Source organism: Bufo bufo, chromosome 2 (genome assembly GCF_905171765.1).
Source record: "Bufo bufo chromosome 2, aBufBuf1.1, whole genome shotgun sequence".
Lineage (NCBI taxonomy): Eukaryota > Metazoa > Chordata > Amphibia > Anura > Bufonidae > Bufo > Bufo bufo.
In genome coordinates, this window is record NC_053390.1 from 400,108,029 (window position 1) to 400,123,203 (window position 15,175).

General features: G+C 42.0%; 1 protein-coding gene across 1 annotated transcript in view; it reads right to left on the reverse strand.

Annotated features, from left to right (window-relative positions):
• WDR64 (WD repeat domain 64) overlaps positions 1 to 15,175 on the reverse strand; it is an 86,788-nt gene that overhangs the window by 7,176 nt on the left and 64,437 nt on the right. Inside the window, exons 16-19 of the mRNA XM_040419780.1 lie at positions 14,777 to 14,899; positions 6,221 to 6,371; positions 3,601 to 3,706; positions 1,076 to 1,137 (exon numbers count right to left, since the gene is read on the reverse strand). Of these exons, the coding sequence (XP_040275714.1) occupies positions 1,076 to 1,137; positions 3,601 to 3,706; positions 6,221 to 6,371; positions 14,777 to 14,899 (442 nt within the window). The remainder of the gene's footprint in view (positions 1 to 1,075; positions 1,138 to 3,600; positions 3,707 to 6,220; positions 6,372 to 14,776; positions 14,900 to 15,175) is intronic.

The window sequence follows — 15,175 nt, forward strand, 5'->3', positions numbered from 1 at the left end:
AACGTTTTTATTAACTGTAAGGCTGCTAGAAAGCTATGGGAAGGGTTAAAAAGGTGAAACTTTGATGACAGACTCCCTTTAATTAAAAAAGATGGGCAAACTTTACAGATGTAGGAGTACTTTCCCCTCACAAGAGCTCTATTCTCAACTATTATTGACCCAACATGATTGTGCTCCTCTAACCATGACCTTCACCCACAGGCTTTAGTAGTCAAAATGATCTCAGCCAGAGAGGTTCAAACAGCAGCATTCACCAGTAATATATCATTGTGCTTTTATTCCATCACGATCAGTAGAAAATACTCTAAGCATGTACAAAGAGGCAGTGGCCATTTTGCATATTTGTATGTTTCCTTGTGCCTGAGAATATGCATGGGAATATGCAAAATGGCCATCACCTGTTTGCACACGTTGGTTATCTGTAACAGTTTTACTCAATGTAAAGTGAGCTGACTGACACAATTTTTTTCCCCAAAAATGAATAAATGTGAAGTACAGTAGTAGAAACAAATTCAAAAGAAATATCTGAACTTAAGCCACATCCTTATTTAGATCTTAATTGGATCAAAATCAATCATGAATGATATTATAAGCTTTCTGATAAGCCGTTTTCTGAGACCCCAATAATTTTAGATAACATGAAGGATTATTATAGAAATAAAAGAACATTTACTTACCTGTTCAAGTGATGACAACCCCAACTACTCCACACCATTACTGCAGCCAGTCACTGGCCTCAGGGGACACATGGGGTGGTCATCAGCATCATCGCTGCTGAGAGCTTTGAGCTACAACAATGACCTACCCAACTAGGCCAGTGAGGCCAGGGACTGGCTGTAGCCATCAGGTGGCACAGTTGGGGATGTCACTGATGCACTGGCAGAAACAAATACCAGAGAAGAGATACTGGAACAGGGGCGGAGCAGGTAGGTGCGTAAGTCTTCTTTTGTTATTTATTTTTAAAAAAATCCTTGCTGTTACCTAACATTTTGGGGTTCTTGTGAAACTTCTTTAATCATGGATCTTGATTTATGCTTGTCTTTCTGTCATTTCTAACACCAGATTGCTGTCTTACCACTGATCCTAGTTGATTGGACTCTTCACCGTTGAGAAGCCTCCATATTATGACATAGCCCTCTGGAATATATTGAAGATCAAACAAAAGCATAATTCGAGTTACATTCAAAAATATTTTTAAACATTGTTTCCATGCACATTGAAGGGGTTAATAACCGTACTTATATGTATATTATAGAGACTGCATATCTAATAATCTCATCAATATTTCTAGTGCAATGCAGATAATATAGCATCTGCTGCTGAGAGTTCAGTTTGACAAGGGTGCCTTATCAGAACACATGTTTTATTGCAGCTGTTGTCTGTCGCCCTGTAAACAGATTACAAGTTGGCACAAATGGCTGACAATTTTGAAGAACAATGGTAGGGATAGGGATTTTGGAATCCATTTCTTGCTATGTTATATTCCCATGACTGCCCTAATACGCCACCCTGTTCTATTAAACGAATCCTGTTCCCAACTTCTGTTAAATGAGTGATCTCATTTCATTTTTCCATCCTGTACACTGCTCATATCCAGGGGCTATGGCCACTGCTGCAGCGCACATACGAGGCGGCTGGGACGGGAGCTGCTGCCCATGCATACCTATGGGAGCTCCCACAGACCCGGCCACCAGAGAGGTACTTTTTCCTATTGTATGCAAGCACGGCCACTGCTGCTGGATTACAGGGTGGTCATAACCCCTAGAAACGAGCAGTGTATAATGCAATGTAAAAATGAATCCAGCCAGCAAAGGAAGCAATATGGATAATAACAATACATTAGTAAGTGCCTTGTATTAACTTTCTGTACATGATAAATGCCATTTGCTGAATGGAGACAACCCCTTTAATAGAAGCATCCTACACCTTATCTTTGATTGGAGGACACTTATATTCCCTACACTTGAAGACATTATGCATTTAATATACTTAATATTGAATTTAATATACTTGTACACAATAGAGTTTATTATTTTATTCACCCGTGCAGTGGCATGCCCAGGGGGGGGCAGGGGGGCGCTCCGCACTGAGTGCCGGCTCTCAGGGAGTGCCAGAGCCTAGAAGCAATGAGTGCTTCCATCAATATAGATGGAAGCGTCATTGCAGGAGCTCAGCTCCCTGCGCTCTGTCTCTCCCGCACAGAATGGTGAAGCAGGAAGACTTCTCCCTGCTCCACCATTCAGCCTGCAGGCACTGATCGTGCTACCGGACAGTGTGGGCGGAGCCTGCAGCCCGGAAATCTGCATAAGCTCCACCCACACAGTGCTGCAGAGCGATCTGTGTCTGTAGGGGAGAGAGGACTGTGAGCTTCAGAAACGGGACAAGGTGAGAAGTTACTGTTTGTTTGTTTTTATTTAACAGAGGATATTTCTACCATGGTGGGAACACAGAGGGCAGAATTACTACAAAGGAGGCACAGAGGGCATTATTACTACTACAAAGGGGGCACAGAGGGCATTATTTCTACAAAGGGGGCACAGAGGGCATTAGTACTACTGCAAAGGGGGCACAGAGGGCAAAATTACTACAAAGGGGGCACGGAGGGCATTATTACTACAAAGGGGGCACAGAGGGCATTACTACAACAAAGAGGGCACAGAGGGCATTACTACTACAAAGAGCATTACTACTATAAATGGGATACAATGGGCATTATAACTATGAAGTGGGCACAATGGGCATTACTACTGTGAAGGAGGCACAGTGGGCATTATTACTATGCAGGGAACACAATGGGCATTACTACTATTAAGGGGGCACAATGCGCATTACTACTACGAAGGTTCACAATGGGCATTACTACTGTGAAGGAGGCACAGAGAGCATTACTTTTGTAAAGTAGGTGGGCATAACTGTTATGGGGCACTGAGTGGTCATTATTACTATGAAGGGGCACAGAGGGCATTATTACTGTTATGGAGGCACAGTGAGGGCATAATTACTCTGAAGGGGCACAGAGAGGGCCTTACAACTGTGAAGGGGCACAGATAGGGCATTACTACTTTGAAATGGGCACAGAGAGGGCATAACTACTGTGAGGGAGGCACAAAGAGGGCATTACAACTGTGAAGGGGGCACAATGAAGGGATAAGTACTTTAAAGGGGCACAATTTGGGCATAACTACTGTGAAAGTTGCACAGTGAAGGCATAACTACCTTGAAGGGGCACAATATGGGCATAACTACCATGAGAGGGTACATATCTGGACAAAACTACTGTGAAGGTTGTACAATGAGGGCAATACTACTGTAAGGGGGTACAATTTTTTTAAAGTATTGGTGGGGGGTGTGAGAGAAAGAACCTGCCCCGGGTGCCAAACACCCTAGGCACACCACTGCACCCGTGTGACTAACAGTCCATTCAATTCTAATATGTTGATCTTCAACATGTATGGGACAGACTAGTTAGGATCCTCATCTAAATACAATACTGACAGAAGGCTTACTTTTGTGAACTGACTGTGAGGACCAATCATGTAAATTTTTAGAATTCATACCATAGTATAATTAAATGGTCAAACTACAGAAGGCGGCACCTACCTCTATTACCAGCTAAGATAATCTTACTGGACTTATTTGCACAAAGCACTGTCAGGGAAATAGGAGGATGCTTTGTATAAGGTAGTAACTTCGTTATCAAGTCTCCCTGGAAAAAGATAAATATAATATGCTAGTCAATTTAAACACAAACATGCGGAAATAGATACTTTTTTGTGCTCCCATCATCAAAAATAAAGAAAACCAACACTGTCTTATAGAAAGTTCCAGCAGAGTTGACCCTTTAAAACGTAACTTTTACTGATTTAGTCAAATAAAATAATACCACCTTTGTGATTCACCAGTGAAAAAAAACACTGTCTTATACACCAGTCAGCTTTAACATTAACCACCTGTGAATACTGTGTCACCAAAATCCCATGAACTCACACAAGAACTCTGAAGTTGTCTTGTGGGATGTGATGCTAAGGGTACTTTCACACTTGCGTTCTGAAGATCCGGCAGGCAGTTCCGTCGCCGAAACTGCCTGCCGGATCAGGAAATCCGTGTGCAAATGGATAGCATTTGTAGACGGATCCGGACGCGGATCCGTCTAACAAATGCATTGAAACATCGGATCCGTCTCTCCGGTGTCATCCGGAAAAACATTTTAGCATTTTTAAAGGTCTGCGCATACGCAGACCGGAAAACTGAATCCGTTTTGCCGAACACTTGGTGCCAGATCTGCCATTAATGCATTTCAATGGAAAATATTGCCGGATCTGGCATTCCGTCAAGTGTTCCGGAATTTTGGACGAAGAAAATACTGCAGCATGTTACAGTATTTTATCCGGCCAAATACCATAAGAGTGACTGAACTGGAGACATCCTGATGCATACTGAACGGATTGCTCTCCATTCAGAATGCATTAGGATAAAACTGATCAGTTTTTTCCGGTACTGAGCCCCTAGGACAGAACTCAATACCGGAAAACTTTAACGGAAGTGTGAAAGTACCCTAAGGTTTTAGCAGCAGATACTTAAAGGGACTTTGAAGTTTTGACCATGTCAGATTCTGTTCCTGCAAGAGCACTGAAGTGGAACATCACTGTGAAGTGCTCTCTGCATTGAGCTCCCCTCTGCTGTAGCATCCAACCAGGAGACTACTACAGCAGGTCAGAGGGTAGGGACTATGAAGCAGCTCAATGCAGGTAGCAGAGGGCAATTCACTATGAATCCCCACCTCCAGTGTACTTTCTGAAGCGGAATCTGACAGAATAAAACTTCATATTCATAATACTCATGGTAATAAAAAAACTTTCTTTTTCTTCTGCTAACCCCATCCCACTCCTAGTGCTGTCAGCAGTTTAGCATAGTCAAAATTGCTAATTGACCCTCTTTAAATCCTGTAAATTGTGAATTGGGGCCTCCATGGATCAAATATACAGTGGATATAAAAAGTCCACTGGTAAAGGTGTTATGGTCTGCTGAAACCAAGGTTGAACTTTTTGGCCATAATTCCAAAAGATATGTTTGGCACAAAAACAACACTGCACATCACCAAAAGAACACCATACCCACAGTGAAGCATGGTGGTGGCAGCATCATGCTTTGGGGCTGTTTTTATTCAGCTGGAACTGGGGCCTTAGTTAAGCTGGAGGGAATGATGAACAGTTCCAAATACCAGTCAATATTGGCACAAAACCTTCAGGCTTCTTCTAGAAAGCTGAACATGAAGAGGAACTTCATCTTTCAGCATGACAACAACCCAAAGCATACATACAAATCAACAAAGGAATGGCTTCACCAGAAAAAGATTGAAGTTTTGGAATGGCCCAGCCAGAGCCCAGACCTGAATCCGATTGAAAATCTGTGAGGTGATCTGAAGAGGGCTGTGCACAGGATATGCCCTCGCAATCTGACAGATTGGGAGTGTTTTTGCAAAGAAGAGTGCAAGAGTGTTTTTGCAAATCTTCCCAAGTCAAAATGTGCAATCATAATAGACTCATACCCAAAAAGACTGAGTTCTGTAATAAAATCAAAAGGTGCTTCAACAAAGTATTAGTTTAAGGGTGTGCACACTTATGCAACAATATAATTTTATTTTATATATTTTCTTCCCTCTACATAAAAGAATTCAGTTTGCTTTTCAATTGAGTTGTACAGTTTATAGGTCACATAAAAGGTGGAAAAAGTTCTGAAATGATTTATCTTTGTATCGTTTTTTTACATCACAGAAACTTGACATTATAACAGGGGTGTGTAGACTTTTTATATCCACTGTATATCAGTGTACCTTTAGTGCATATGACCCTGTTCATGGTTCACAAGTTTTTATTCCTTGGACCACTTTTGATAGGTACTAACCACTGCATACTGGAAACACCCACAAGACCTGCCAATTTAGAGATTTTCTGACCCATTCAGCTAGGCATCAGAATTTGGCCTTTTTCAAAGTTGTGCAGATTCCTACACTTTCCCTGTCCCTTTTCCTGCTTCCAACACATCTTCAAGAAATGACTTTTCACTTTCCCCCTAATACTGTATGTCCCACCCCTTGACAGGTTCCATTTCTCAAGATAATCCATATTATTCTCTCTTCCTGTCAGTGCTTTTAATGTTACCGCTGATCTGTGTACATGTGTGAACCTTGCCATACATGTAGAAAGTAAAATATCATTACCTTGTTATTCCACAAATAGAGGTATCCATTCTCATGACCTGAAACTATGAGCGGATGGACTGACTTGCCATTCATTGAGCAAGAATCATTTCCATGTGGCTCTTCATCATGTTCGTCTTCTAGTACAACATAGTATATACAATATTTGTTACTAGGCAGTAAGATACCACTCATCATATAAAATTATTTGTATCAACTGAAGTACACACCTTTAAGGATAATATTATGGCTCTTTTAATAAATTATATAATGGTTCTTTTCTAAATGTGGTTAGTATATTTAGAGGAGCGTAAGATAATTCACCTGTTTCTGAAATACGGTATTCTCCTAGTTAAAGGGATGACCTATCCTCAGGAAAGTCATCAGTATCTGGTGGGGGTTTGACTTTCAGCACCCCTGCTGATTAGCTCTTTCAAGACACCATGGCACAGTGGTGAGCGCCTAGGTCTCCTCACAGTTTACCAATCACAGCTCCATCCACTGGATATCCACTATGCTTGCTATCACAACTAAGCCTCATTCATTGAATGGGACTGAGCAGTGCCTAGGCCAGTGACGTCACGCTATTTGGTCACATGGCCTAGACGCAGCTTACCAGAGCAGCAGTCTCTTCAAACGGCTGATCGCCGGAAGTACTGGGAGTCGGACCCCACGATCACATACTGATGACCTATCCTGTAGATAGGACATCAGCATAAAAAACTCAGACAACTCCTTTAGGCATCTTGTGTATTAATTGACTAAATATTACTTTCTGTTGTGTGTTACCTATTAACATCTTAATGACACATCCAATTTTTTGTTCTTTTTTTTGTTTGTTTTGTTTTATTTCTTCCTCCCTGATTTTCAAGAGCCATAACTTTTTACATTTTTCATTTACATAGTCATATGAGGGCTTCTTCTTTTTGGGGCAGGTTGTATTTTAATGTCATCGTTTAATTTACCACATTGTATTGGAAAATGGGAAAAAAAGAAGTAAAATTGAAAAAATAACTTCTGTCATGGATTTTGGGGTTTTGTTTTTACAGTGTTCACTGTGCACTAAGGGCTCATGCCCACGAGCGTTGTTGTTTTGCAGTCTGGAAAGTGCAAACTGGCAAAACACGGATACTAGCCGTGTGCATAACGCATTTTGCAGAATGGGCCCATAATAGAACAGTCCAATCCTTGTCCGTAATACGGACAATAATAGGTCATGTTCTATTTTTTTTGCGGAACAGACATGTGGACACATCGTCACGGAACGCCCACTGAGTCATTTCTGTTTTTTACGGCCCCATTGAAGTGAATGGTTCAGCAAAAAAAATGGAACGGACAAAAAAAATGTTCATGTGCCTTGAAAATGACTTGACAACCTTAGGCCTCTTTCACACGACCGTTTTTTTTTTCGTTTTGCGGGCCGTTTTTTGTGTTCCGTATACGGAACCATTCATTTCAATGGTTCCGCAAAAAAAACGGAATGTACTCCGTATTTATTCAGTTTCCGTATTTCCGTTTTTCCGTTCCGTTGAAAGATAGAACATGTCCTATATTTGGCCGCAAATCACGTTCCGTGGCTCCATTAAAGTCAATGGGTCCGCAAAAAAAACGGAATGCATACGGAAATGCATCCGTATGTCTTCCGTATCAGTTCCGTTTTTTGCGGTACCATCTATTGAAAATGTTATGCCCAGCCCAATTTTCTCTATGTAATTACTGTATACTGTATATGCCATACGGAAAAACGGAATTGAAATGGAAACACAATGGAAACAAAAAAATGGAACAACGGCTCAGTGAAAAACGGAACGCAAAACACTGAAATCAACATACTGTAGTGTGAAAGAGGCCTTATTCTTTGGGCCTTTACAAGGCCCCAGGCTGTCAAAGAAACCAATCAAAGCCCCAAGATTTTGCAGTGGAATTCCGGTTGGAGGACAGAGGAAGTCCCCTCTCTCTGTCTAACTGCTCAGATACTGCTGTCGCAATTGGCTCTGGCATCTGAGTTTTATTTCCAACCCCAATATAGAATAAATGAACTCCGCAGCACATCCGAGTAGTGAAGAAGTAAAAGAAGCTTTAATCACCAAGCATGCTTGGTGATTAAAGCTTCTTTTACTTCTTCACTACTCGGATGTGCTGCGGAGTTCATTTATTCTATATTGTTTGGAGGTGGATCGCCGACTCAGCCGCTGGCACTCCGTCTGTACCTTTCAGACAGTGGTGCTGCCCACATTCCTTGGTCTATTTCCAACCCCAATAGAGATCTATTAGGGGGAACAGGATTTTGACGAGCTCTGTGCTGAGCTGTGCTTCATGCACAGCTTAGCGAGGAGGTTACTATGACATCCCTGGGAAGCCTCAGCAGGCCCCAAGCTGTCATGGTAACTGATCGGAGCCTGGCGATTTCACTGTGGGGTCTCTGATCGCAGCATTTGAGGGGTTAAATGATGGGGTTCAGCGTGATCATCGTTCCCCGTCATTGCGGCAGATGCCTGAGTTCTTATACAGCCAGCACCCACCGTGTATGGAGCGGCTCACCACAGCAGCTTGATCCATACAAATGCAGGTGCATAATGCTGTATATGTACGGCATTATGTGTTAAGGGGTTAATGGAAGAATGACAGTAGGGTGGTACTTGCGATTACAAGACAACCCGCACACTTGACAAGCAGATGACTGGAGGGGTGGCAGCACTCTGCTTACCAGACACAGAGCCATATACACTTTGTATCCGCTGTGCCTGGCATTGCAACCTGCAACACCAGGCATCTGCTCTCAATAAAGGGGACATAACAATCTTCAGATCGCCATGGCTTCTTTAGGCTAGTTTCACACTAGTGCTTGTTACATCTGACAGGCTGTTTGGCCAAGGGCTATTTGTCCGGCCGATTCTCGATATATTTGCCGTGTTGTGACCAGATCTCTGCTGGTCCCCATTATAGTTAATGGGGCCAGACGGCAACGCTGTAGCTTCCAGCAATGCCCAATACATAGGCATCCAGAAGGCTGCTCCCTGCCAGAACAGCCTGTTGGATGTAACAAGCACTAGTGTGAATCTAGCCCTAGTCAGTTAACATGTGGGGGCTGGCCATACACATAAGATTGCGGCCAGCCAAACAAGCATGTGTACTGGAAGTGGTTTATCTAGTTGAAAAAAAAGGATCAGATAGTACGGTAGATTGAAAACCGACTGCCTAGTGCTTATCTCCTGCAACATCTGCCATCAGAGGTGAATCGGGATGCCCCATACACATTAGATGGTCGACTGTTCCCACCGAAATCGGTGGGTTTGTGCTGACATACATCTAGTGTATATGGCTAGGTCCCCAACGATCATATATTAATCAATATCAAAGTCAAAGTATTAATCAATATCAAAGTCCCATGAAATAAATAAAATTTTAATATAAAGAAAAAAGTCACAAACTGTTATACCAATAACTTACAAACTCATGAATAACAATAATCATGTACAATTTGACAATAAAGTAGTTTACTGACCAGAACCTATTTCTGAGGTCTTCACATCTTTCTGCAAGTAAAAAATAAATTTGGGTTATGGCTTATCACTATGGAACGATCCATAGAAAGAGACTGACTAAAGAAATGAAATCTGTTACATACTGCATGCAATGATATCATTCAAATAAAATGTCTACTGTAAAATAAACCGTATTAACTATGTAACTATGCAACTATGTAAAAATAAAGAAAGTTGATGTCTGTATTAAAGGGTTTTGTCGGAATAAGTTGTTAGTGAAACTTCGATGTGTCAAAACTAATACTGGGAGTCACTGAGACCTCTGTAAATAGGTGAAGGCCACTTACATATCTGGAAGGTGGAAAGGAGACTAGCATACTGCCATAATACTGCCACAATAGTTCCCTGATAATACCACCATTCAGTGCCAAATAAAAGGGCCAAACTAGGCCAGCATCAAATAATAAAACTATACCAGAGCTAGTGCAATTACCTAAATCCTGAAAAAACATACAGTAAATAACACAAATACATTTAATCCATAGTGTACACACAGCTATGTCTATGAGGTGATCCAAAAACTGCTGCCTTACACAGTTTCAACGAATTTTTGCAGACAAAGCACTTTATAATTCCTCCATTTAAAGAACATATAGCCCCTCACACATGTACACTCAACAGGAAGTTCTGGGAGAGGGGCAGAGCTTAAAGGGGTTGTCTCACTTCAGCAAATGGCATTTATTATATAGAGGAAGGTAATACAAGCCACTTACTAATGTATTGTGATTGTCCATATCGTCTCCTTTGCTGGCTGGATTCATTTTTCCATCACATTATACACTGCTCGTTTCCATGGTTACGACCACCCTGCAATCCATCATTGGAGGTTGCGCTTACACACTATAGGAAAAAGCACTGGCCTCTCTGGTGGCGGGGAACGTTGGAGCACGCATAGGCCACCGCTGCGTTTTTTTCCTATAGTGTGAAAGCACAGCCACCACTGCTGGATTGCAGGATGATCATAACCCCTGTAAACAAGCAGTGTATAACAATGAAATGGCACAAAATAAATTATAATAATCACAAAACCATACATTATAGAAGGAGAACAATTAAAATAATGGTAGAGGCCTTTCCATAAACACCACCTGACGGACTGCAATCATCACCATTGATTGGTTTATATCTGTATATATTTCAGCGGGAGGGGGATTATTTTGGTAGGATTCGTATTCTGCAGTCCATATGGTGGTAACCCTGCCTTCCCAGAATCATGAAAGGCAAATCTGCCTAGCCATGACACTATGGACAATTATGCAGTGAAAGGAGGAATTATCACAGCATAACTGTAACTAGAAGATTCCATCCAACAAAATGGCCATTTTCACTATGTAGACAAAAGTCATCCAGACTAAACCCAGCCCCTTCCTCCTACACTTCCTGGCTCAGGTGCACTAGCATCATAGGGGGAGAGAGAGGTGGAGAAGTCATGGCTGCAGCCTGAGAGAACAGTGCACTGCTTTTCTGTTGTATTTTTTCTAGTCTGCAATTGTGATAGCTAACAAAACAAGAGCAAATAAGAAAGATACATAAGGAGATTATGTTACGTTTTGTTGGTAGTACTTTTTTGTGCTTGGATTCTGGATTTAGTGGCCCTTTAAGTTTAGGCCATGATGTGGATGATGGTAAAGGATCTCAAGTGTTGATGTTGTAGTCTTGCAAAGTTTGGGATCCACAAGTTTGAGATCACTAAATATGAATGTTGAATATTCTTCTAATAAAAGTGAACTTATTTATCTTGAACTCCTTACTTACTTTACATGTTGAAATTTCTTGGACCATAGTGTTTGCACTGTGGAGAAAACAGAGACCTCAGAATGTGCTCTATTTATTCATATGCTTGCTTTATTTCTTATAGCAATCTTAAAGGATAACTGTTGTATATTTTTTTTTTGGAGTATTGGATTGTGGTGATTAATATCACCTTTGTGGCCCTATTTCAACTTTTCACTGTGTATTCAATTACCCACATTTTTGTTCCCTGTACTGCCTACTTTTACCTGTGCTTAAAATAGGGTTGCTAGGCATGGTCCGTCTATCTGTTGATAGCGTGCAGGGTCACATTACTGACAGCCAGGGACTGTAAGTAAATTATTAAAGCCAGCTCCTCCCCAGCAGCTGATAACAGTGCCTGGGCTGTGTGCACTTGTCCCTGTCCCTGCGCTTGGCAGACGCTCCCTCACTCAGCAGAACAGGAGAATGCAGAGTTGGAGCAGCGCACACCAGGGAAGGGAGATCTGCCATCTGCTCAGTGTATAAATGGAAGCAACATGTGGTAAGAGGACCCCTTTGTGCTGCAGGAGATTAACCCTTTAGGGGGGAGGGCTCTGGTTACTGACACTTTTGGGGGGCTATTGTTACTGGCTAGTGAGGGCAGGCGGGATTAGCCTCAGGGTGAGGGCAGTGGCGGCGATCTTAACTGAATAGTGAAATTGAAGTTTTATGCAGACTGGTTGCTGAGGGCTGAATCTTATTAAATATGGGGTAAGTCAGTCTAATAGTAACTGATTCTGGAATATCATGTTATTAGTAACTACATACGGTATATGAAAATTAAAATTAGGGTCTAAATGTGACAGTTATCCTTTAATTAATTGCATCAAATGCAAAAGCAATATTTCCTGACAGGGGATCTGTACCAGTTAAGATGCCTCTCCCCACTATGTTTAGTTCATCTAGTCATATAGTGCCTATAGAGATGAATATAATCATCAGGGTAGGTTCACATATGAGGTTTTGAGGCAGATTTTCTTGCTTTTTAGCCAAAGTCCAGCAGAAAGGCAAAGTATAAGTCCTTCCTTTATATTTCCAATAACTTTCGTATCCACTTCTGGCTTTGACTGAAAGACCTGCAGGAGATGCTGCCTCATAAACCGGCTCAAAAAAGTCCATACCCTAAAAAAGTGTTGTGTCAAAGGAGTCTATTTTATCCCTACATGCTTAATACATTTTTCTTTTATTAAAGAAACTTTAGAAAAGAACTTTAGAAAATAAACTAGAGGTAAAAAATAATATACAAAAATTCTCAAAATTGCAGAACAGAGTAATGAGTTCAGGTAGCCTGTTCTGGTGTGCAACTGTAACCCCAAACCATATGCTGCCCGTGATTGGCTGCAGTGGTCATATATCCTAGTGTGAAAACATCATCACAGCAGCTGAGGTAGAGAACTGTAGGGGGCCATCAACCTAGGAATGGCAATAGCGGAGGATCAGGGAGGTGAGTATGCCTTTTTTCTTTATTTAAACCATGCTGAGCTGTTTTACTAATCATTTATCCCATGGACATCCCCATTAATGGTAATTGTGCAATGACTAATTAAACTATAGAATTACCCAGAGAACAATAAGAATGTACATACAAAAATGCAGTCTTGTTTTTAGATATATTTAAAACTAGCAGAAGGACCCGGCTTCGCTCGGGTATATTTAATCTATTTCATTTAAGGTTTGTGTGCGTTGTTAAAAGATAACAACATTATCCACTATAACAGTGACATCTACAGCACCCCGCCCCCTTAACAGTGATCTCCACAGCCCCCACCCCTTGACACTGACCCCCCCGCACAGTGCCCCGTCCCTTAAAATTGGACCTCCACAGCAGCACACCCCCTTTTAGGCCGGGCAGTACGGCTTTCATACTCCCTGTCCTCCATCTGGCGTAGGGTCTGGACGGACACAAGGATGTCCTTTTGAACAGCTCACTCTCAGACAGCAGCACTGTGCTGTCTGAGTGTGAGCTGCAGGAAGAAAGTCACCGTCCCTCCCAGCCCTGCAGCTGACAGACATTGATTTTTAACTTTATTTTTTCAATCCCTGTCGGCTGAGGAGTGGGAGGAGGCATGGCCTAACTTGATAGTGGGGGGATGTCCTTTTGAACAGCTCAATCTAAGACAGCAGCACAGCTCTGTCTGAGTGTGAGCTGCAGGGAGAAATTCACCTTCCCTCCCACCCCTGCAGATGACAGAAGTTGATTTTTACCTTCATTTTTTCAATCCCTGATGAATTGGCTGAGGAATGGGAGGGGGCATGGCCTAACAACATCAGGGCGTGGCTTAGCTGGGCCTGGGGGCGGTGTTTTAAGTTTGTCTTTTGAGGGTGGACACATTGTGGCAGGGGCTCATACTGCAAGAGTGACGCCCCTCTGGGCACCTTACTGGCTCATTTGCATACCAAATAAACTGGATTTTCAGAAGATAGAAAACATCTATTGCTGGAAAAAAGGCACATCTTGAAGATAAGGTACTAAGTGCTATTAGGCCATGGCTTTACGTCAATAGCGATTATCCTGGTGACAGATTTCCTTTAAAGCTCACCTACAGCAGTGAAGAAAAATCGCTCGCTTGTTATGGAAACCTGGAGTAAAACTGTGTATGTGGAGGCTAACGGCTTGCGAGCTTCTATTGGCTGATAAGGGTCATGTGACCAATCTATTGACTAATGCATTTTTTTTTTATATCTCAGGAACGGTACGTCCTAGAGATCTGAGACCTGGTCTAAAACCTTCCCAGACATACCTGTGTGCCAAATTTCGTGATTGTAAATGCGGCGGTGCGGATTCCTTTAGCGGACATACATATATACACACACTCATATACACTCAGCTTTATATATTAGATATATTTTAATCACGCCAGTAAAATATTAATTGCACTATACAGTATATAGGGGGCGTAACTGAAGGCTCATGGGCCCTGGTGCAAGATTTCAGCTGGGGCTCCCCTTCCCTCAGTGCTTTGTGGCCAGGCGGCAGGGAAGCACATAGCCTTAGTGCTGCCTGAGTCAAGAATTGGAACGGCATCAAAAAACCCCACCCTCCCGCCTTGCCAAATTCTTGACCTAACCCCTTCCCTCCAGCCAGAGATGTAACTTGACCAGCATGCACTTTCTATAATAACAATGTCTTCTTATACGGCACAAGGCTCTTTGGGCCCCCTCAGGCTCCTAGGCCCGGTAGCGACTGCTACCTCTGTAGCCCCTATAGCTACGCCCCTGACAGTATACACCTTTATAAATTGATTAAAATCTGACTTACCTTAGTCTGTTAACATCTTCAGCATTTGCATGTGAAATAAACAACACAGAATTTATCCTTTTTGCCTTTCCATTGCCGGGAAGTGTACTGGGCATGGTATCATCTTCAACCTTTCGGCTGCAGCTAACAAGAAGACACATTACCTTTGTACCATAACCACTGCTGTGACATATTATAGTGAAAAGGATTTTGAGAAATCAGATTCAAACAACGGGGATGTAATTTGTGCATTTTAATGCAATGTTTTCAGTTTTTGTTACATTTGTCCCCATTGATGACATAAAAAGGATTTAAAAGTAAAGTAAGACAGTTCAGACTACAATACTGTAAATTTTCTTCCAGTACAGGTGATTGGTAAGGTGTTCTCCTCAGAAATACCACTAAATGTGCAAACAATTG